This window comes from Melospiza melodia, chromosome 9, assembly GCF_035770615.1.
Source record: "Melospiza melodia melodia isolate bMelMel2 chromosome 9, bMelMel2.pri, whole genome shotgun sequence".
In the NCBI taxonomy this organism is placed as follows: domain Eukaryota; kingdom Metazoa; phylum Chordata; class Aves; order Passeriformes; family Passerellidae; genus Melospiza; species Melospiza melodia.
Genome location: NC_086202.1, coordinates 8,381,024 through 8,404,849, shown reverse-complemented (window position 1 = coordinate 8,404,849; position 23,826 = coordinate 8,381,024). Strand labels below are relative to the sequence as shown.

The window sequence follows — 23,826 nt, the reverse complement described above, 5'->3', positions numbered from 1 at the left end:
GATTCCATGGTGAGGAACCACTTCTGTGCTCTGAACACCTGCTGAGATCTGGCTCTGCAGAGGACACAGGAGCAACTTCAGACAAGTACATACACAGCACATTCACCAAAGACAGTGCAGACAGGTTGTTCAGGCTAGCAAACCTGCCACTGAAATAAAATGCATTTTGCTCAGAAAGAACACATAGGCATAAGATATATTCTTTATTTTAAAAAAGATCACAAAAAAAAAAAAAAAAGTGAAATCTCGAAATCAAAAAATCTCGAGCAGAATGTAGAAGTGTCTTTTGTAAACAGTTGCCTCAAGTACATATGCTGCAGGAGCCCAAGTCAATACTCTCTCACAAGGTAAGTTTTTTTAACAATATTTAAATCACAATAGTCAGTTCTGCCTCACAAAATGAGCTTCTCTGAAGCCTGAGTTGACAGCATGCGACACAAGCCTAATATTGTCTCATTTATTACAATAACTTATTTTCAGAAATTATCCTGGAGACTGTTGAATCCCCAGCATTACACATCTGAGCATCTCCACAACCTGAGGAGAATTAAGAACAGGGGAAAGGAGTAAGATAAAAATAACCTAAAATATGGACTTGCAAAAATGGTATATTATGGGGAAGAAAAAAGTAGTAGATACACATGAAAGCAAGGTGCTTTTTTTTTCTTTTCCCAAATTTATCTTTCTTCAAAGAATGGCAGTTAAGTCCTCCCTAAAGAAAGCTTTGTGGAAAAGGGAGATATATAAAACTCACAGGAACTCAATTCCCATTCCAGTCTACTTCCTTTGAAAAATACATTCTTCTTTATATTTATTTTTGCCTATTGCCCTCGGTCATCCAGTCTCTAAAATGCATTTCCATCAGGCTTCTGTCTCTCCAGTCACCAACATTGACAGTGGGGATGATTTTCTGTGGCTTCAACCACTGAACAAAACGCTTCATTTCCAGGTAACTGCTGTGTTCACTGTAAGGAATCCCTGAAATGAAAACAAATCACAGCCATCTGTCAGGCCACTGAGCTTCCTCCAAGCCTTCCAGCTAAGAAATACTTCAGACAAAAGGGTTTTTTTCAATTCCTATTTGGGATCTAAAGTTTATAGCTAAGGTAAAACACCTCCCTCCCTCCAATTTTCCCTTCTAGGAAAATTACCTAGCATTAACATTCATCAGTGCAAGCTAAGCAACATCAGTGACCTGGTTAAAGGGATGTTAAGGGTTTTAGCTCCACCCACCAATAAAAACAGAGAGGAAGGCACATTCTCTCAGAAACAAGTAAGACACAGAATGAAATCTTGGCTCTGGAACTACACTGCCACCAGCATCAGTCAAGCCAAGACTCCATCCCTGAAGTCTGTACCTGTATCAGGTGAAAGTTTTTATTTGCATGACAAGGTGGGTACAAAATGTATGTAAAAATCTGCATTTATGGTGTTCTCGATTACTCATTTCACAGATCCCTCCTGAAGAGATCTGTTCAGTTTCTCAATGAGTTACCAGAAAAAGCAGCAGTTACAAAATCAGTAGGAATTTCCAGAATAAAAATAGGAAAAGCATCCACACAAAGCCAAATGTACTGAATCTTTGCCACTCTTATACCATATATAGTGACTTTTCCTCTTGTCTGGGGCTTGATATCCTCCAGAGAAAGGCATGAATCAGAGTAGGTCCACCCCGTAGGTTTGAAAGCCAGAATTTGATCAAAATTCTCAGAAAACTTATTCAAGTGATCTTGCAAGCCCTGTGGAAAAAAAAGCATATATTTAATCCCATTAAATAGCTAATTAGACTAAAGGTTGGCCATTTCATGATGGAGAGGATTCAGACTGCATTTTATTTTCATTTGCTGGTATTTTTTAATTTCAACGATCATCTACCTTGCAATTATTAATGACAAATATTGACATTTGCAAAACAACTTGTCCCTTAGGATCTCAGTTTCTTCATCTGAATTAAGTACATATGAACAGCTATGCACTACAGATCAGAACACATAAGGAATAATCACATCATCTTATAGACCTTGCTCCACAAACCATTCACCTCCTCCTCTAAACCAGAGGTCAGCAGCTGAGTGGAGACAGAAGATGGTGAAATGCTGCTTCAGGGCAAAATCATCACAGAGGTTTTGACACCTGCTTATGCCCACAAGTAACCAGATTTAATTAACCTACCCCAAAAAACTTACAGCAAGCCAGTGCACAAGCTAAGTATTGCTCTGAGCACTAAACCATGTTTTACCACCTCTCCAAGACAGGAAGGACCTCTCATCTTCTCACTCTAAAAAGGAAATTACCTTGAAAAAATTTCCAAGTACGTACAATCTTATGCCTGCATAAAGTGAAGTCAGTATCGCTTCAAGTTAAAAATAGAAAATCAATTTCATGTGTCCTGTATAAAATCTTACAGGCAAATTCCTAATCTGAAAGCCCTACAAGGTTACAGAACTCAAAATCAAACTTTATATTAGCAGGAGAGAGAGGAATATAAAATAAAGTCTTATTAAAAAGGAGGGTAGAGGGGGATAGATGGGCTGTGACAGAAAATTATCTAACCTGTCAGACACTTGAGAACTCTAAAACAGGGCAGCAGAAAGCTGCCACATTTAACAACACCTTCAGTACAATGTCCCGTAGCAACATACAAAATCCATCAAACCAGGTACAAAAAAGAATTTTTAAAAGCCCTAACACAGAAGACATTTCATTCAGCAACAAGAATTATGGCTCACTGCTGTGACTTTCAACACACTGTGAATGTTCAGTCCTCATCTGATTAAAGGTATAACTGTAGCAGCCTAATTCTCCTTCACACTTCATTTTGGGAGCATTAACATAGATTAAGGTAATTGTTCACATATTTTCTCCCCTTGCTCTAATGAAATCTAAATATAGTACTTCAAATGCAATGATTATTATATTAACAATGCTAATCCATTTTTAAGTTTTGTTATAAATCAAGTGTGCAACAGTCACATTAAGGATGCAATTTCAAGCATATAAAAACATTGCTTTTGCATTTCAATCACTTTCACTTCTGAAAGTCTCACCTCAATGCCAGTACAAGACCTTGATGCGTTAAACAACATGAAAGATTCATAGACCCACAAAAGTCAGTTCCCTGGAAAGTTTCCACCACACAGTCAAGTTAGGCAAAAGCCTCAATTTTTGAGTCACAAAAAAATTATTTGTTGCAAAAGAACCATGCATGCATTTTGGAAAAGATGGCCTCTTTCCCCAAAACAAATGACTGCTGTGTTTGCTCATAACAAGTCCATTTTAAATACACATTCCAATTTCTTCATTTATTGCTTTAGCCAACACTGCTCCAAACCTTCACCCTTTTGAATGGAAAATGTATTTCACTGCTACACCAACCTCCTTCAATCACCATGACAGCCTGATATTCAGAGTGTCACTAAAGTCAGCAGTGTACACAAACAGATTCCACAAGATGGGAAAAGACTCAAACATGATTAAATATTTCATTTACCACCAGCCCTAACACCACTTAAACTCATCTGGCTTATTCAAGAACAGCCATTTGTCAGCACACACAGCAATCCCTGCATTTTACTGAGGTAAAACCAAATACTGCAGTGAAGTACCACATCTCTGGGTTGGGTTTTTTTTTTAATATTTTCTTAATATATCTCAAATCCAAAAGTAAGATAAATGATCATATGAACTCATCTTTAAGCATTTAAAATTCCTTTTCAGGGTCCAGGCATGGCTTTTGTCACACCGGAGATTGGTCTAGAGCCTCCTGATGTCAGAGGTGAGACCCTGCCTGACACAACTGCCTCCCTTGGGAAGTAAAGCTGCCCTTGAGGGTTCCTCCACCCCCTGAAAGCCCAGCTGTGTGAATATCCACACATGCTGGGACATGGAGACTTAGCAACCCAGAAATCTGCAGAAGAAACTCAAATCAATTCCTGTTTAAGACAGCACAACACACTAAAAATAAATCCATACATATTTCCATTGCTCATTTTCTGTTCCACCACGGGAAACATCACGGAACAAAGTTAAAGCATTAAGATACTAAGTTCCATCTCCTGCAGCTCCATCCAAACCATATAGCCTTTTTTACTCCTTTTTAGGTCAATTCTGACCTTGACTAGTCCTGCAGCTAAATACCATCTTGGTCTGAAGGATTTGCTTGAGATGGCACAGCAGGCTTGAAGCAAAACAGGAAAATTAATCCAAGCCTGTAAGGTATAAACAGCCACGGCTTTTTTCCTCCTTACAGGTTACTTTAATCTAGAGCCTGCTGCTTTACCTTACTGCCCTTCAGTATTTTGTCTATTTAGAATAACCTAGGAATTAGTCATCTTTCCAAACAAAAAAAAATTCCCAGAAAAAATGCTCAACAACAAAACTCAATGTCTCAAATCTCAACCAAATGTGCATTTGAAATCAACTTAGATGAAATCATGTTTTAAAATTAACCAGTTAACTTGCTTTTGTGAAAAATATTAGAGAACTGGTAGTTGGCCATGTTCATAGGCTGCCTCAAAACAGAGGCTCACAGGCAGAAAATCCTTTTAGATTTTTCCTACACTGGACCAGGTAAAAGGCTGAAAACAGGAACTCCATTTCACAATATATTAATTGCTAAGAGGACAGATCAGGCAGTCATTACATAAACCCACTTCAAAAAGGACTGCAACAAGCAGGTCTTTGAACAAGCCTCACCTTACCTTGTACAAGCACCACACCATGTTTGGAGAAGTTATTAATGTTTAATTGCTTTTCATTTTCAATGTATTGCTACATGTCAAAGCCCCACTAAATAAATATGATCTGACAAGAGGCTAAAAAGCACCAAACACAGCACTGGTTGGGAAGAGCCAAGAGAATTTTACTAGCACGTTCATCAACAGCCCATATTCTGAACTTACCTTAAAATTAATTTGCATCATGGGAAGAACATGAAGCAAAGTGCCCTTCCAGTCCACACTGATGAGGGAATTGACAGCTGCTGACTCCAAGCACTGCAGGGTTTTGTATTTGTCACGGGACATGCTTGCCTTTGAGCCCAGAACTTCAGCAATTGCTTCAGGATTCATTAGGAAGAAATCAGATAGAGAAAATTGTAAGAGTTCTTTTTTGGCTTGTTTTGGACATAGTCCTGATTATTGTACAAGATAATTTTTACTATTAGAAAAGAAATCCAAATTCAACAGGATGTAGTGTTTTGTATTCTAACATTAAGAAGAGAATCCTATAATGGGTGTTAAAAACCTTTGTCCCCTACATTTTAGCAGCAGAATTTTGTATAACAATTGGAAAAAGAAGGAAAACTACCTTGATAAATTCTAAGTTACATTTCTTTGGTAGAATGTTACTGAGGTGAACTGGTATTTATTCCAAATGCCAGAAACGTGCAGTTTTTGGAATATGTGACAAACAGCCCACACACACTGAAGACAGACTAAATTTCAGCGAGAGTAAGTTTTGTATTGATGATTTTAAATATGCACAATGGTGCACATCTGCCTGCTCTAAGGCAGACATTTGGGCAATCATGTTGGCTCCTGGTGCTGTAACTGAGTGAAGCATAGCACACAAGATCTTCTCTTGCATAGCACACAAGATCTTCTCTTAGTCAGAACAGATATATAATATAAACTGGAAGGAAAAGCTCAAAATAGAAGTCTAAGAATAACATCCTTTTGCTGTTTCTTGAAATTATGAAGAACAAAAAAGTCATAAAGACCTCATTTATTTTTTAATTGCTCTTAGCAATTTTCCCACCACAATCAAAGAGGTTCATACAATTACTATATAAACTGGCCACATGTATATTCAGTGTGGGGGGGAAGGCTGCAAACATGGTAGAACACTATTTCTTTCAGAAAGCTAAAACTTATTGATTAGAAAACCTAAAAAATAGCAGAAGGATTATTAAATACATTCAATTTCTTTACACTATATCTGAACATTCAGACTAAACAAATACACTTCTTTTACATACCTAAGAAAACTTTTTCTTTTCCAATGGAGTAAGTGCCACAGACAACCAGAGTTCGTGGGTTTAAAGTCACAGTCTCAAAGGCAATGTTGACAGCAAACTGGATAACCTCTTGTTGGGCAGGAAAAGTGTACTCAGGGCTACAGTATCTGGGGCAGGGAAACAAAATAGATCACTTTGTTACAAAAGAAAAGACATCTAAAATTGCCATGAAGGCCCTCAAAACTCCATGTACTCAGGAAGTGAAAAAGACAATACTCTTCTATAAAATAACACTCTATTAGAAACACTGAGGTGCCCAGAAATTGTTGCAACAAAAAATCACACTGAGCCAATATCATTGTTTTCTCTACAACTATTCACTCTCTGGTAATGAATTCTATATTTTCTTCTTCATAAATACCAAGTGCTCTTGCAAGCTTGATATTTCTATCACGTCCTGATTATATCCTTATATCTATTTTTTGTCACACACACAAACCATAATGTAAGTCATTACTCATTCACAGAAACACATGGAACAGAAATGAAAGTCTGCAGCTGGGCATTAGTCATCATTCACACAAAACCAATTTTATATAAATGAATCAGAGGAAGGTCTAATGAAAACTCCCAAAACTGATTCAGGCTTTTGGCATTCTTTCACCTTTGAATTCCTTCACACTTCTTATTATAATAGAGTTAATCCATTGAAAACTAGTCTTCCTTAAACCTGAACATTTAATGTATGAGTTTTGACACCCTAAATTTAATACCTCTTATAAATAATTTGGTGACCTGAGCAAATACTTCAGCCTCTTTTCCACCACCCACTTTCATTCTCTAATGTAACAGCATAACCAATGAACAACCTACACATACACATACTTTTAATAAATCTCTGCTTTTATTCAACACTAAATAGAGGTAAAAAGTGTTACCACAGCAATGTCATTTAAAATTACATTTATTTGGTTCATATTTGGTTCAAAGCCTTACGAAACTGAAAAGACTAAGAATAAAAACAACAAAAAAATCAATTTCCAGCCAACTCACGTGGTATCCAGGTAAAGGGTGTGGATTTGCTGGCCCATCAGAGCAGGGTAGCGCTCCATGGAAGGGTCTGCTCTGAAGTCCCCTGTGTGCAGAATAACAGCCCCACTTGGCAGGTAGAAAAGGATCATTGCTGCACCTGGACAGCTGAAACAAACAAACAAGCCCCACACAAATTATGTCAGCTCTCTATACTGATAAACTACTTTCAGAGATAGACCACCCTTCAGCAGTAGAAACATGGACAGAACAGAATTTTAAATCACAGCTGCTATACAGACTAATTTAGCTAGGAATTTCTGATTTCTAAAGGAATTCTGCAGCTAATCCTGTGGCCACACACAAGTTTGAGTTCTCACCTGAGATTGGAAGAAGAAACAAAAAATCCACATCAACAGTAAAGATATCAAATATTACCTGCCTTTTGGGATGCCCCACCTTGCAGGCATGGCACAGATCCTGCCTCAGCTGCAATCATTCTATTATTTGATTCAAAGAGGAAACAGCACACCAGAGAAGCAGCATTCTTGCTCAAGACAAACAGAATTATATTGCTGCAGATTCATCTCTCTTCCCACAAGACTTATTGGAGCATTTTCTTCTAAATTCTATTTGCAGATTTTAAATGTTGTTTTAGATCCAGAAGCCCCTGGTTATAAATACAACTCCCTTACTGGTGACAGTGAATCCATTGTGCCTTCTGCAGCTGCTTGACAAAGCTTTCTGAAGGGCAAGACTGGAAAACCTGAGTGGGACTATTTTAGATATCTGTCACCTACAAAGGGTAAATGAAATCTCAAAAAAAGAAAAACTGGCATGAAATTAAGTTAAAAGGACAGAACTGGTGAACTCATCAAGAAGCTGAACTTTGTAGCTAAGGTATGCACAGCTTTTAAATTGGAGCAAAGAATCAGAGGGACAAAGAGGAAAAATGAGATTTATACAAATTACATAAGCAACAAGGCTTCCTTTGTTCCTAGAGATGGTTCTCAGAGGACTTAATGGAGTTTTATCTCTCCAAGTATAAACAAATCCTACACTAAGCAATGTTCAAACCAGCTGTGACAGTCCTGCATTTCAATAAATGCACTGCAGGGCAGGGAGTCTTCCTCTAGCCCATGGCCAAAAAAAAGTACCAAGAGGCAGAACAAGAGCACAGGACTGGAGGTCAGGTGCTACTGAACTTTAAATCCAGCATTACCACATAGTGCCAGTCTAACAGACAAAATCTCATCCTTTATCACCAAATTCAGTAGAAATCTTGTCCAGATTTCAACAGGCTTTTCTTCAAAGTCCAATTTTCATAATGTTACCTAGGTTATGTCTTTCACAGGATCCAAAGTACCACATTTTTCTTTAGCTAAGGATTTCCATATCATCAGTTCAAGCTACAGAAACCTAATGTATCTGATAATCAAATCTACTAGGTTCCCAACTAGACACCAAAACCCAGAAGGGATCAGACCACTAGGAAATCATTCAACCCTCAAACAAAAATTACGGAGCTACATGCGGTTAACACAACATATACAAAAAAAAAAAATTAATTAAATTCAAAAAATCCCTGTTTCATTTTTGGAGATAACTCACCTATTTCAAAAGCTAACTACCTGTAAGAAATTCTCCACACAGGGAATGCAGTGATACTTACTGATTGGCATCAAGCAACAGCACTTTGATCCCATTGACCACACACTGCGTGTCCATGGGCAGCATGTGGACATACTGCTCCTGCACCCGGAGCTTGCTCTTCACCAGATTGCCAGTTATCTGCAACACAGACAGGATTTAAAACAGGAGCAAAGGCTGAAAAAAAGCACTGTTCATTATAGAAACAAGAGCTCTCAAAGCCAGACTGGCTTAGAGAGAAACTATAAGGCCCTGGGTATATCCAAGCCTTTCAGCAGCATTTCACATCTCATAAAGCAAACTGAGAAAAGCTGTCTTCAGATAGTAAGCCTGTCAACAGACTGTGGATTGGAATCAGAGAGGAGGGAAACAAGGGGGAAGAAGATCTGTTGTACACTGTCAAGTTAAGAGAAAGGGGTGGGTAAAACCTTCTGTAAAGAAGTGAAGTTGTTTCCAGGTAACAGGACCCTAGACCTTATCGAGGAGGGCAGCTTTCACTCCAACTGCAAAAGCAATACAGGACACAAGTATTCCAGAAAACTGCCAGAATGAACCATAAATAGGTTTTTTTTATGCAAGCTCTGGATGTGCTGGTTAGGCAAGGTGCCCTACCATGTTAACAAGTAAAGAAGAGCTGGTTGGACCTACAACAGCTAATGGCAGTCGTGTCATTCAGCAGCCCAAAGTACAGGACACAAAGCATCAGTCTGAAATCACTCCACTTGCTTAATGTGGAAAAGACATGGCTCATACAGAATCTATTTCAGACTTCCATCACTGAAATAGTTTAGAGAAAATGCAGCCAGATTCTTCATGATGCACACATACAAAAAAAAAAAAAAAACCAAAAAACAAACTACAACGGCAAGTTGCAAAACCAGAAATTTCAAATGTATTATTAGGGAAAAAAAAAACAAAAACAAACAAAAAAACCAGAAGAAGTAAGCACTGCAACAGGTTGCAAAGAGATATAGTAAAATCTGGCCAATGTTCAAAATCTGACTGACAAAAGACTCCCTGCAGTCTGATCTAACTTTGAAGGTTCCACTGTGCAGGAAATTGGTCCATGTGACCTCTACAGGTCCTTTTTAAAGCTGATTTTTTTTCATGGTATCTAGAGAGGGAAGTTTCATTAATCCTCTTGATCAGTCAAATCAAGGTAAGGATTTCACACAAACAAAATGCACTTTCCCCTGTACATATCCACTGACCCAGTAAAGGACCCCAACCACTGATCTTCTATTTACTTCCATCAGTACTTCCAAAAGTGATGGATATAAAAGGACAAAAGCATATGGATATAATGGTATCTAGTAATCTTGAAAAGCCTTACCTTATTACAGTAGATTGGAAACCTGAAGTTTTTTGTTAGTCCACTGTAGTGGTCAGAGTGAAAATGAGTAAGGAAATAAGCTGTGCAGCCTTCAATTTCTCCATACTGGAAGGCATCAACTGTAAAACCAGTTCCTACAGCAAAGAGGGAAGAGACTCCAGCCAGTAAACATGCAAAGTCCAGAACCAATTTCTAATCAGATGTTGCTTTTGCTTTTTCCTTTCTTCCCAGTTAAAAGGTAATAGTTATTCTGCACACAACCGAAGGAGCCATTTAAAGATTAATGTGTTTTGTGTAGCAGTCAACAGTGGCAAAAGGAGATTTTCACAAACTAAAATAAAATTTTCACAAAGTGCTCACAAACAAATACTCTCAAAGGCCTCCCAAATATGTTGTTCAGCTGCTCTCTTATACAGATGGCAACCAGTTAAGCAAATAAGACACATTTAAGAAAGCAGTTATCAGGAGTAACAATACTGACATCTAAAATTAGGACAAAAACACAACACTCCAGCCAAAATAAATTAACCTCTAAGAAAAACCAAGTTACCTCTCACCTGGTATTTTCTTGTAGAAGGGGCAGTGTTTCTTTCTTGGTTCTTCACCTGTAGTAGGTAATTCTTTAAATTTTTTTCTCCACCTTCGTTGGCCACCAGAAGGTACATCTGCAATGGCTTCATTTTTACTGGAACTTTCTGAAACTGCTTCCACATCTCCCACAGACCCCTCAGCCTTCCTTTTTTGCTGTCTGGGCCTCTTTCCATTAGGAGATACTGAAGCTGGTATCTGTTTTTTCTCCTTCAAGCATGCCTCTCCTTTGCGTTCCTCCTTTGCTTTGGGTTTTAACCCAAAGAAAACACCAATGTCCATTTGTTTCAGTTCTTTGGCAGGACTGGATTTGGTGTTCACAGTTGCTAATGAAAGAGTTGGCTCTGATTTAGAAGAGGTGGGGCTGGGAAAGCATACAGCAGCTGTACTAAGATTTCCTTTTTTCTCCTCTGCTGTCTGCAAACTCTCCCGGTGAGCTGTTTTATCAATTGCACCGGCAGTCTTTTTATTTGTACCACTTAAAATGTTACTTGGCTCCCTCAAAACATTACTCTTCTGTGTCAGAAGGGAGCCAGCATCTTCTCTGTCTAGCAGTGATGATGTACCAGTAAGACTCACATATGCAGAGCCCAGAGCACAAGCACCAGCATCTTCTGACTCTGTGGCTCCTGCTTTGGCAGCAGAGGAAATCAATTCTGGCTGTTCAGGCTCCCTGTAACTACAAGCAGAAGAGGATCCACTGGTTACCACCCCTTGCTGAGGATCTACATGGTCCAGTGTATTTTCTTCCCCACAGAGGGGTTTTTTGGTTATGAAATTTTCCATTTTTGCATGCTCATACTGAGGCTTCCTCTGTGAGAGGAGTTCATCAAGTGTTTTAAATGTCACAGAATCGGAGTCTTCTTCTGAGTCGGAGTCTTCTTCTGAGTTCTGCACTTCGAATAATTTAGTCTGTGATACTTTTACTTTTTCCTCCTCTTCCTCTTCACTTTCCTCAAACGTACTTAGTGGTGAGTATGAAATTCCATAGTCATTGAAGTCCACTCCTGACTGTAGCAGACTTGGCTGACTTGCATCTTTCTCCACACACAGATGTTCTCCTGTCTCACTTTCTTGAGAGGATGCAAAATCAAAAAATTCAAATTTAAAATTATTATCTGCTGTCTCTGGAAGCTGAAGTGTTTGCTGAGGTTTTTGAACACCTGCAGAAAAGGAAGTACTTCCACTAATTGTATTTAGAGACCTCATTTGTGGTGAATTCCGTACCATTGATGCACCATTGTCATTTGGGGCGTGCTTTATTTTAATAGAGAGTTTCTCCTCCCCTGAGGTTTCCTCTGCACAACTTGGGGAGCAGCTGGGCTTTGCAGCAGTAGCACATGTCATCTTCATGTCCACAGTGGTTCCCAAAGGGTTTACAAGGTACTCCCCTGCCCTGTTTGCTGCAAGCAGAAAATGGCTGTAACGCTTGTAGTGGGATGGGATGGTGGAGGTGCACTGCAGACCATCAGGACACTCTGTGGAAAGAGTCACACAAAAGTGAAATGTGACAATACCTTTGCAAGTACAGTTGGCACAGTTAAAATAAAAATCTCATGTGACACAACATTTAGGAGCTTTTATTATAAACACAGCTGCTGGAGGTCAGAAGGCACAAATAAAAAGTAATTTTCAAGCCACCACTGCTATGACCTGAGTAATGAGAAGCTTCCAGTCTAAAACCAAACAGCTGCTGCTCACACAGCACTATGCCTGAATTATACAGCCCATTAACAACTTGACCCTATTACAATGCTGAGCTCCTTCAATCACATGGCTTCTGGTCTAGAATTGTCTTATATTCAAGTAACAAGCTCAGAGAAGTGGCACCAGAAACAGCCAGTACACTTCAAACACAAATAACAAACAAAACCACCAAACCTCAACTCTGAATTGACCTGAAATTCCATTTTAAATTATCTGATATTACACACGAAGAAAAAAAAAAAGAAAAAAAGTTGTGCATTTACCTATATGAAGAACATTCAGTGTTGAGATGCTAGGAAAAAAAAAACCATCCATAACACTTTCCTAGACCTTTCCCAGTAACAATTTGCCAGCCCAACTTTTCAGGCTTTTAAAGTGAATGCATAAACCCACCAGAAAGATTTTGCACCTGTTAAGACAGAAATGAGGTGTTAAAACACCTGCCTTAAATTAAAAGCACTGCCAAAATCAGCATGAAAGGACTTACATGTCATTGCTCCAAAGAAGAAAACTCAAGGAATGTTATCAAAATAGAAAAAGCTGGTTCTATTACTTAAAACAGCCTTCACTCACATTTCCTGACTGTATGCTTTCTGTTTTACAAAAGTTGTGAGGTGTACTAAGGACATAAATTGGATACCTGAAACTGTTTAGATTGGTATTTCCCCATGAAACTAGTATTTGGAATGTGTCAGTTTTATTCTTCTTGTACAGAGCTCAAAATAAAACAGTTTTCTTATGATACAGGAATGTTAGGCTCTATTTCTATACAATATTTCTAAATCATAGTGGGCCACAAGGTAACATTTTAAGTAAATTGGCATATTTCATCTTCCAAATGTCCACAGACAACCGAACAAATCACATATCAACATGAATACAAGATAATAAAATCCACACCTAAGGAGATAGAAGCTTCATGTCAAAAGTAGCACCCTTGTGCCTGAAGGTTCTTTTCTGACACTGTCATTGCAACAGGTTTCATTACTTTAAATATGCACCTTCAGTTTGTTGAATGAAGCACTAGAATTTGATAAACAGCCATGAAACTTTCTCAGAGTTTTGAGATTAGATTCTGACATGAGATTTTCATGTCAGATTTCCATGTTTTTCACAAAGAAGCAAAAATTTTGTACAAAAATAGGACTGATCAATAACAACATAATAAAACACGATAAAAATCATACCAACTACCATTTCAGATCTTGAGCTGAATATAAAAACGAGGTTTACAGCAACATTTCATGAGAAGTCTGTAAGTTTTCTCTGAAGGCTTTTTTCTTACTCCATTCATACCTTTTTCAATGGGTCCTGGAGTTTCCAAACATTCATAGACGTGCCACTGGGGCGTCTGGACCAACAGCAAAGAGAAGGGCATCTGGCAGCTGGGACAGAATCCATCGTGAACGGGCTTTGCATTCTGTGAGCTCTGCTCTGCCAGGCTGCCCACACTGTCCTGGGAGTGCACACTGCTCTCTTCTTTACATTCATCCCCATCCTGACCTGCCTGTGAGCTCTGCTTGGCTTTCTGAGGAGTACCAGTTTTTTCTGTCGATTTCTTTTTTCCATTTCTCTTTCTTTTTGGCCTGCCCTTGCCAACACTTACTTCCTGCACAGGCGTGAAGATGCTCTGTGAGTTACTCTGATGCTTTCGCTTCCTAATGGATTTGTACTCCCAAATGTCCTCTTCCAATAAAGCATCTTCAGACATGTCAACACATTAAATATTCCCTTTTCTTCTACGCAACAGTTCACAAACCTGCCTTTCCTCCCACTAATATATTTACTCTTCCCTCCACTCTTCACTATCTGAGGAAAAGCTCCAGAAGCCCATGTTAAAAAAGCAACACTGGCCCACAAACCAAGCAGCAGCCCCTGATGGGACAGGAGCATGGTGGATCCTATCCCAAAAATAATTCAACGAGCCTCTCTTTGTAGATTTGCAATTCCTCCTGTTACACAGGGCCTGACTCTGCAAATCCTTCCAGGTTGAGCCATTTCCTTCAGCTTGCCCTCAGCATCGTCAGCTCCACCCGGCAATGCGGGGGCAGGAAGACTTTAAAAATTCCTGCCCGAGCAGGAAAAATTTTAAAACAAAACAAGGAAGAATTCAGCTACGGGATTATCGTCGGGGTGTCCCGGGATGCTCCTCCAGAGGGTCCCGGTGCTGCTCCACGGTGTGTCCCAGTACCTCCCTGCTCCCTGGGATGTCCGGGCGCCCCGGAGTGTCCGGGATGCCCGTAGGGATGTCCAGTGCTCCCGAATATCCCGGGATATTCCCTGGATCGTCCCGGTGCTCTGGAATATCCCGGAATGTTCGCAGGGATGTCCCGGTGCTCCTCAATATCCCGGGATACACCCTGGGATTCCCGGCTCCCGCCGGTCCCGCGCCCGGCGCCTCCTCCGCCGTTTCCCGCCGTGGCCGCGCATTCGCTTCCGCAGGTTCGTCACCGCGGCTGTCGCTCATCTTCTCCGCTTCTCCCATATATGCCCCGCAGAAAGCCCCACATCCCACCGTTTAAATTACCAGAGCCTGATTTCGACTTTTTCCGGCGCTGCTCAATTTTTACATCTTAAAAACGATAAAGCAGCCTGTCGGGAAACACTGGCTGTGTTGAATCTGCTGCGCGGGAATCTCCACCGCGGGCTCCCTCTGGGAATGTGCTGCTGTGGAAACCAAGGATACGTAAAAACACGGAATACGTGAGGAGTTCCGGCTTTGAGACAGACGAGTTATTACGTGTCTGTACTTTGTGCTTTATTTTCTTCTTGAGTCGCGGTTTTCCGCGCCGGCGCCGCGGGCGGTGCCGAATGTGCGGCGGTGAAGCGCCAGGCCGGTAAACAGCGCCCGGTTGCGGCGATGGCGGCGGGCGGGCTGGCGGGGCTCCTGCCCGCCCAGACACAGCTCGAGTACGCGCTGCTCGACGCCGACACCGCCCAGGAGAAGGAGAACCTGGTCTACCAGTACCTGAAGAAAATGGACAGCCGCGAGCGGGACCTGACGGTGCCCGAGCTCGGCGGAGGTGGGTGGCGCGGCCCGGGCGGGGCCGGGGGGCTCTCCCCGTGAGGGCTTTGCCTGGAGCTGCCGCTGCCTGCGAGGGCGGGCAGGGCCGGCCCCGGGAGCCGCTGGTTAAATGACACCTGAAATACAGGAGATGGCACTCCTGGGAGCGCCAGGAGCGAAGGGCAAGGCAAAAGAACCCCTTTAAACATCCTCTCCGTGGTACTGGCTGGAAAAAAACACGTTTTGTAAAGGCGCTCTTCTAAATCTGTTCCCATCTGTGCTGTGAATTTCTATCTGTCGCCTGTGGTCACAGTGAGAGCCTTGCTAACTCTCCCTGCGTTCTGTGAGCTCGCTTGGTTTCCCGGAGCATCCCTGAGGATGTTCCCCAGCTCTCTCTCTGCTCCATGACTTAGCCTTAGCGCTTGCCAATTTTCATGCCCCGGGTAATACAAACTGTGCTGAAAGAGATGTCATTCTTCGGTGGTTTGCCCCTCTCACACATTTCTGTCTCTCCTTGTGGCAAGGAGGAAATCCAAATGTAAGATCTTGCAGGTCCTGCTCAGGGTGTTTGTAACCTTTGAGAGGCTCCCTGCAGCTGTGGGAGCTCACATCACACTGCAAGACAGCTCAGGAGGTGGGCTTCAGGGTTAAAATCACACATATCATGGGAATGAATTACAGATTTTAACCTGTGGAGCAAAAAGGAATGCTCTCTCTGTCTAGATTTGGGGCCCTAAATTGAATTTTAGCTTTTGTCATTACTATTGTTTCAGTGTTCTGTCAAGGCTTATTTTCTCCTCTAAAAACAGCTCAAATAAGTACCCCATATCTATAAAAGGTATTTTAATTCTAGTGAAAAGGGGAGAAATTATGTAAAATATATAAACTACCCTTTTCTTTTGAAAAGTGGACAGCAAAGCTCCCACACTGTGGGAGTAGTGCATATACTTGAATTATTCTCATTATTCTCACCAAAGCTAATCGTGTGTGCATCCATTTATGTTTATAAACATAGAGAGATAGAGAACAGTCCTCCTCTTAGTGAAACACAAAACAAGCCTCCTGCTGACTTGAGTAGGAATAGCTTCTGGAACTGTAAGAGTTTATTTTCTGAAGCTGTCAAAGTGAAAGTTCAAAAACCAGTTAGCTTTGCATTTTATCATAACTGTCTTTTCCTTTTATAATTTTCAGAAAAGCTAAGAGATAGTACTGGCAGACCACATTCTAGATATTTATTCCTTATCTTGATACCTGTAATGGGATCAGAGGAGGAAAGAATGTTTTCATGTCTCATGTCAACTGTTTAAAATAAATGACCAGGAGTACTGTTGTGTGAATCTGAAAAAGTTGTATTTCTTCCCATGTGACAGAATTAATTGATACCTTTGAAAATCAAGAATATTCCAATCTCTAAAATCAGTTCTTTACAGAACTGCTGGAAAAAATCATTAAGAGTTTAACACTTTTAAACTGTTAGTAGCTTTTTTGTGAGTTTTAAATAATTGATTGTTACCCAAATGGCATTGTTGGATAATGTAGATCATGTTTTAAAATGTGTGAAATTTGTTCTGAGGCTTACATGTTCTTTCAATTAAAAAGTGCCGATATAAAAATACAAACTACATTTTCATGTGACAGTGAATCTTATTGATAATATTTTCATTTACTAATTATGAAGAATTGCGGAACATAAGGATGAGGGATGTCAAACTCTTTTTTCTCTTTCTTTTTTGTTTTTAATTTTGTGTTTAGGTTAAAAGTACCAGGAACATTGTGTGGTGTTGGTGCCTTTCCCTACCCTTCCCCTAACTGTCTGTCACTGTTCTCTGAATTCCAGATCTGCAATGGTTAAACACTGAAGGTCCTATTTCTCTCCACAAAGACCTTTGTGGAAAAGTTGTGGTGTTGGATTTCTTCACTTACTGCTGCATCAATTGCTTGCACCTGCTGCCTGACCTCCATGCCTTAGAGCACCAGTACTCTGATAAAGGTAAAAGTGCTTTGGCTGGCTCAGAACAGAATTTCCTGGCACTGTTGCAGGCTGAGGAGCTGAGTCACTTTGTTGCTGGTTACTGAACTGCTGGCAGTATTTCAGGGGTGTCTAAAAATGTCTTCTAATCTTTTAAGTAGCCTAAAAAAGGTGACTGTGTGTACTTCCATCACATTTTTAAATGGGTTAAATAAAGTGTCTGTGTAGCTAGGCAAACAGGATATGTGCTTAAAGCCCAAATCTGATGCCTCTATAAATAAGGTGACTCTCAAAAAGCTACTCAAGAATGTGAAATACAGGCTCAAAGAAAGGTAACTTTCTTTCCTTCACTGAGAAGCCAGCTCTGAGAAGAATATAGTGAAGGTGGTAGGGTGGATGAGAAGAATATAGTGAAGGTGGTAGGGTGGATATAGACAGGTGGTGGAGTAGGATGTATAACACTTTTTTTTCCATTGGAACTGGAATAACAAAACTTGTAAGCTTAATGTAGAATTTTTTTGGTATTGGCATCATGTTGTATGCCATTAATAGCCCTTTATTCTAGAGAGGGAATTATGGTCTTTAAAGTCACATCTGAAATGAGATCAGTCTCTCACTCTGACTGAATAAAAATGAAGGGTAATTTCTGTTTGGAATGCAGTGTCTTGTCATGATGGCTTGTCAGAGATAAGCTGGAGTCTTACACAGAGTGTGTCAGCTGCTCACTTATCTGGGGTATTTTAATTGGCTGAACAGGGAGATGAAGAACAGTGTTACCTTCAGTTCCGAAATATTGTATTAAATACAATATATGTGTAATAAAGAACATTAAAATGTTTGGTTCTCCATTGGTGTTTCTGATTTGTCCAAATGCCCTTACATGGAGCATGTTGAAACTTCAGCTGGGTGATCACCAGAGAGAAGTGTAAGCACAGGAGGCTGTAATGTTAGCATGATCTTAAATCATTATAAATGTTATAGCACATGTGCCATGGCTCTATTGTCTGGAAGTTCAGGAGATCTGTTTCAGAGTGAAGACTGCTTTCCATAGGATTGAATGTCTCTCAGCATCTTTATCTGATATGCTCTCACTGCTATCTTCACTGGTGCTATTTCTGTATTTCAAGTGGCATTCAGAAAGTTATTTTAAACCCCAGTGCATATTCAGTTCATGTTATCAGCAGTCCAGAAATTACTTCTATAAGAGGAAGTACTTTTTAATATTCAGAAATAGCTTGGCATAAATCCAGTGTTGTGCTCTGCTATAATCCTTCAAAGAAAGTGTTTTAAATGGAGTGGATATTGTTATTTCTGAGCATTGCATCCATCATTTCCACAGCAGTGTTCCTCATGAGAGGATGTTGTACCTTACTTGTGCTGCTCAGGTGTTGACTATAGAATTGTCTTTCTAGCTTAAATGATGTTGTTGAAGGACAGATACAAGCACTGGTGCTGATCCCTTCACAGTTAAAATATTTGACCTGCTTTTTAGATTTCAGCAGATTGCACAACTTTAGCTCTCTGATACTGCAACATTCTGTTCCAATAGAGTTGATAAGACTGTATCAGTTATAGTGAATTTTTAATTTTTCATTGTGAAATTGTTATATTAAGCCTACCTTGTTTGTCATGAGTGTTGTTTATCATTTTGTCATAGTTGTCAGTGCTGCCATTTTTATTTGAAACACTGAATACTGTATTGATTTTGGAGGCCTATTCATTATATCTTTAACTGTTTGTCCAGGTAATTCTGGAATTCCAAGATTTGGTGTTATTTTTGTGGCTTCTAGTTAACTGTGAAGAAGAATTTTCTAAAACATTCTGGTTGTATACAGGAATTAGAAGACAAAGAGGTGTCCTAAGTATCTTAAAAAAACCCTCAGTATCAGTTGAACAGCAGCAACTTAACCACAATTATTTTGAAAGTATTTTCTAGCTTAGTATATAGAGGGTCAGGAACTGAAAACAATTCACATCAGCCAGCTGGGGAAATAATGGTCCTAAAATTTGGTAATTTTACCTAATAGTTATTTCTGAATTTCAGTATTTTCTGTACATAACTATCTATATTCCTGTAATGTAATTGCGTTCTGTTTGTTCAAATCCTCTCTCCTTCTGGGAAGCAGTCAGATTATGAGATAACTGTGGTTCATTTTTCCTTTTTCCTTTTTTTTTTTTTAATTATTATATATATTTAAATACATTTCAGTGGCACAGCTTCATTTTTCTTTGCAGACGGTCTTGTTATTGTTGGTGTCCATTCAGCAAAATTCCCAAATGAAAAAGTCCTGGATAACATTAAAAGTGCTGTTCTGAGGTACAGTATTGTCCACCCTGTAGTAAATGATGCAGATGCAACCCTGTGGCACGAGCTGGAAGTGTCCTGCTGGCCAACCCTGGTCATTCTTGGGCCTCGTGGGAATATGCTGTTCTCTCTTGTTGGAGAGGGACACAGAGAGAAATTGTTCTTATTTACTTCTATAACACTGAAATTCTACAAGGAAAGAGGACAAATCAAAGATAACAGCATTGGAATAAAGCTGTACAGAGACTCCCTTCCACCTTCTCCTCTGCTGTTTCCTGGCAAAGTGACTGTAGATGATTCAGGGGGAAGGTTGGTCATAGCAGACACTGGGCACCACAGGATTTTGGTTACTCGGAAAAATGGACAAATTCTGCACACTATTGGAGGTAAGGACATACCTGTAAGTTTATTATAGCAATTTCAGTTTAGGAGTGGAGGCTGTTTGCTGATTCTTTTCCTACAGGACCTGGCAGTTTGTAAGCATTTGCCAGAATTTTGTTTGGTACTAAAATCACTTTGACTCCATTTGGGGGGATGTGGTGTAAGACCATCAGTGGGAGACTGATAATGCAGTTGTCAGAGATGCCTAATTGTTTTTCATTGCTTCATTGACTAAAGTTCATGTTTTCATGTGATGTCCAATATGAATTACAGAAATGCACTTTGTATTCCTGTGAAGGAGTTGCAGATGGTTTTAGGTGTGCAGGATATACATCTGCATCAAGCAGCAAGGTTGGAAAAAGACCACAGATTGTAATGCCTCCCTTTCCAATAGAAGCTAATTTTGAGTTGTGGTGGTGGTGTGAAAAGAGGTTTTTCGTGTGTGCTTTTTGTTTGGTTATTGAGTTTTTTTCAATGGAAGAACATTCCTGTTTAGGATGTCCTCTGGTTTCAAAAGCAGAGGAGAATTACTAAGAACAGTGGCATTCCAGTAAGTGCACAGGCACCTAAGAATGCAGTTGCCTTAGTACATATAAAAAGACCATCTCGTCAAATCTGAGATGATAATGTATAAATAAGTTATGAAAACACTGAAAATATTTTAAATTTAGTTACATTTGTTACAGATTTTGTGTGTTACATCTCAGCTCTAGAAAACTAACATCCATAGTTGCTTTTGTGAAGTAACAATGTTCTTTACAATGCAAATGAAGACAATTTGCACACACTTTGTATGCTTTACTGTTTCACAAATGAAATTGTTCCTTTTTTAAACCTATTAAAATGGTCAGTTGCATCTTAGTGCAGCAAGGATGTAACTGTTAGGACAACCAAAATAGACGGATTTAGGAAGCAGCTGAATCCTCAGATTATTGAAAACAATGGTTTGTTTATGTCTCAGGATCAGGACCTGTGTGCTGATGTGTCCTGTATTACTTAGTCTGGAATTGACTAATGCCTGCCCCAGGGCAGGATCCTACAAATCCCATAAAATACTCTTCTGTTTAAAGAAAGGAGGAAAAATTCTCTTGCTATTTGAAGTAACACTGCATTGTCTAGACAGGCTATTTATCCAAGTTAAACTGATTTATCATTAAGGCATTAGTCTAAATACCTTTCTCCTGTAGGATGTGCAAATAGAATTTCTTACAACAAATATGAGAGAATTTCTGCTTGATATGTGAGAATAAGTCTCTGCCTACAAGCTACCCTTTAGTGTTCTGGGGCAGTCATTAAACAGGAATTCAGGAGTGTCCTAAGCTCCAAACTGGTACCTTCCTTCCTGTGGCATTGTGTGCTATTCCCTTCCCTGGGAATGTGCACCCTCACACTTAAAGGGGAGCTGCTGGAATCTGACAGGAATCTGACACAGCAGTGCTTCAGTCCTGTGTGTCTGATAAGGTCTGAATTGATTTCTGACAGGAGGCTGTAAAAGTTTGTGTGTTTCAGTGACTCAGTTAAATGATTCAGTGGGCAGAAAATAATGTAATGAAGTTGATAAAGCAGTAATAAATGTGGGCATGCACAAAGGTTGAAATTGTTATTTGCATCATAAATCATGGTGCACATGTAACTCATACCTAAATGTCTTCTGCTGACACATCCTGCTAATGCACTTTAACTGCTGCCTCCTCAAGTACAGTGCTTACCTTCAGGCTCTGTTCCTTTCTATTTCCTGGCTGTTGTTTGCAGAAGAATGCCACTCCATCATTCTTAGTGTTCTTTTGTGTAATTAGTTCCATAGCATCTTTTTCCTAATTAGTTTTCTTAATGAGAAAATGTTGCTAATCAAATACTAGTTTCATTTGTGATTACACCAAAATCTAAACCAATGATATGGAGTTGAGCTTTGGAATTTTTTTTCCTGTTGGCTTGCTTTGATGTAGTCAAGAATAAAAAAAGCCTGTAGTTTTTTATATTTCTGTCTTCCATTGTTGCTGTTGCTTTTTAGTGCAATTTAGAGCCCTGTTAGGACTCCTCTAGAACAATTTAGAACTCTATTAAGACTTCTCTTTAAAATATGAGCTTAAAAAAGCAGAGGACTTGTGCAGAATGAGTTCAGAGCTTAATAGCACCAGGCTGTTTTGATTACATAGCACAGTGACTAAAATGAGACTACACCAAATAGTAATAATATAAAATGTATAAGTTGCTGCTGTGAAAGCAGCTCCTGGAATATGTAATTCTCCTAGAGGTTTAAATGTGTGCACTTTATTTTTAAAGTGACTTTTTTCAAAAATTACTTTTGAGTTTGCTGTGCTTTATTTATAGGTCCAAACAGTGGAAGGAGAGATGGAGGATTTTCAGAGGCAGCTTTCAACTCCCCACAAGGAATTGCTATAAAAAACAATGTTATTTATGTAGCTGATACAGAAAATCACCTAATTAGAAAGGTAAATTTTCCATAAGGAAATTCAAAGTTTAATCTCTTATACTGTATTCTGCTACACAGGTGAAAATTTACACCATATGAATTACTCTCCAAATAACATCAGAAAGGAAATTTGGTTCACTATCTCATAAAGAAATGCTGTTCTGCAGGGTTTTTTTAAAGGCTACATATATTTTTGTGCTTCCTTTCAAATGCAGATGAAGTGGTTTATTCCTTAGAGCATAACAGGGTTTTACTTTTAGTTTGTTTTTTTTTTCCTAGTCACTCTTACTTTCCTGTTTTGAGAAACATCTATTCTTAGTACTGGAAGCAAAAACTGGTTTTGTTTCACTTCCAGTAGTATCAGATTCTTATCTACAGTTATTGTAGTGCTATGGTGCAGTGAATATCCAAACTTCCCTTGGCTCTCAAATGCAGGTAAGTGCCCAGAACTGGCTGCAAGTGTTTTCTTTCTGATGAAACACTTGCAAAGTTTTAGCATGTAGGAATTGGAGCTTACATTAGGTTAGGTTAAATTTAGGATAATCAGAAGGTAAATTTGGTGATGCCATATAATATTGCCTTATTATTTAAAGTGTTGTGTGCATCTCAAAAGATCTTGGACTTGGGTCCTCACCAATATCCCATTTGTGATCAGAGGAGGTGCACCCTTAATGAATCTGAGATGCCTTTGTACAGATTATTTTATATGGAAATGGGTAATACTGTTACAGTATGTGAGTTATGTCCTATTCCTATATGAACTTAAAATTTAAAAACCATATCCATTGTTTATCTAAGTATTTATCCAGAAATTTGTGATGATTTCTTCTACAGCTGTCAAGCAAATGCTGACAGAGCAGTGTTAATTTTTGTTGCACATGGAATAGAATTCCATGTACATGTTTTTCATCCTGCCTGCTGCTTCCCTACCTCCATACTCCCTGTCCATCAGCAAGCATTGTGGTGAAATTAATTATTTCCCTGAAAAAACCCAAACAAATGCCTGATATTTGTTAGGATTTCTCTGGTTTTGACATCTGTCTCAAGTTATCTGTAACTTTGCTCAAGTTAATTTCATGCCTTCATGTAATGTGTCAATTTGCTTCCCACAGATTGACCTGGAGTTGCAGGTGGTGACCACTGTAGCAGGCATTGGGGTACAAGGTGTTGATAAGGAAGGTGGAGCAAAAGGAGAAGAGCAGCCCATCAGCTCTCCATGGGATGTGACCTTTGGAAGTTCAAGTACTGTATCAGTTGAGCTTTAACATCTCATATTTACACTTGTGACTGTTTACTAAATGTTTTCCTGTTTTGGTATTAATTTGAGACAGAAGAAGTAAAGATTTACTGTAAAACTCAGTCTAAAACACAGTAGTTTCTATTGCAAATGGTAACTGCAATTCTGCTTTGGATCCTGAAATGTTACTTGATGCAAGAAAAATTCTTTTGTGTCAAGTTATGTAGTTACTG

General features: G+C 39.4%; 2 protein-coding genes across 2 annotated transcripts in view; one reads left to right on the top strand and one right to left on the bottom strand.

Moving 5' to 3' along the window:
• Window positions 1-227: 227 nt before the first annotated feature.
• Window positions 228-14,665, bottom strand: DCLRE1A (DNA cross-link repair 1A). Its single transcript, XM_063163169.1, has 9 exons — window positions 13,560-14,665; window positions 10,526-12,034; window positions 9,969-10,102; window positions 8,658-8,776; window positions 7,010-7,153; window positions 5,978-6,123; window positions 4,902-5,056; window positions 1,598-1,739; window positions 228-978 (listed from the first exon to the last, which is right to left on the bottom strand). Exons 1-9 carry the CDS (start codon window positions 13,972-13,974, stop codon window positions 812-814), a joined length of 2,931 nt encoding a protein of 976 aa, XP_063019239.1. The 5' UTR covers window positions 13,975-14,665; the 3' UTR covers window positions 228-811.
• Window positions 14,666-15,123: 458 nt separating this feature from the next.
• Window positions 15,124-23,826, top strand: part of NHLRC2 (NHL repeat containing 2) — a 30,781-nt gene continuing 22,078 nt past the window's right edge. The window contains exons 1-5 of the mRNA XM_063163168.1: window positions 15,124-15,286; window positions 17,105-17,257; window positions 19,472-19,927; window positions 22,254-22,375; window positions 23,469-23,598. Of these exons, the coding sequence (XP_063019238.1) occupies window positions 15,124-15,286; window positions 17,105-17,257; window positions 19,472-19,927; window positions 22,254-22,375; window positions 23,469-23,598 (1,024 nt within the window). The remainder of the gene's footprint in view (window positions 15,287-17,104; window positions 17,258-19,471; window positions 19,928-22,253; window positions 22,376-23,468; window positions 23,599-23,826) is intronic.

What these genes read in the sequence shown, in the direction of transcription:
- DCLRE1A (XM_063163169.1), bottom strand. Translation starts at nt 13,974, where the DNA reads ATGTCTGAAGATGCTTTATTGGAAGAGGACATTTGGGAGTACAAATCC. An exon ending in AAAAGAAAAAGTTTTCTTAG is followed by an intron (nt 5,057 to 5,977) that starts GTATGTAAAAGA and finishes TGAATCCTGAAG; the next exon opens with CAATTGCTGAAGTTCTGGGC. An exon ending in TGATGCAAATTAATTTTAAG is followed by an intron (nt 1,740 to 4,901) that starts GTAAGTTCAGAA and finishes TTTTTTCCACAG; the next exon opens with GGCTTGCAAGATCACTTGAA.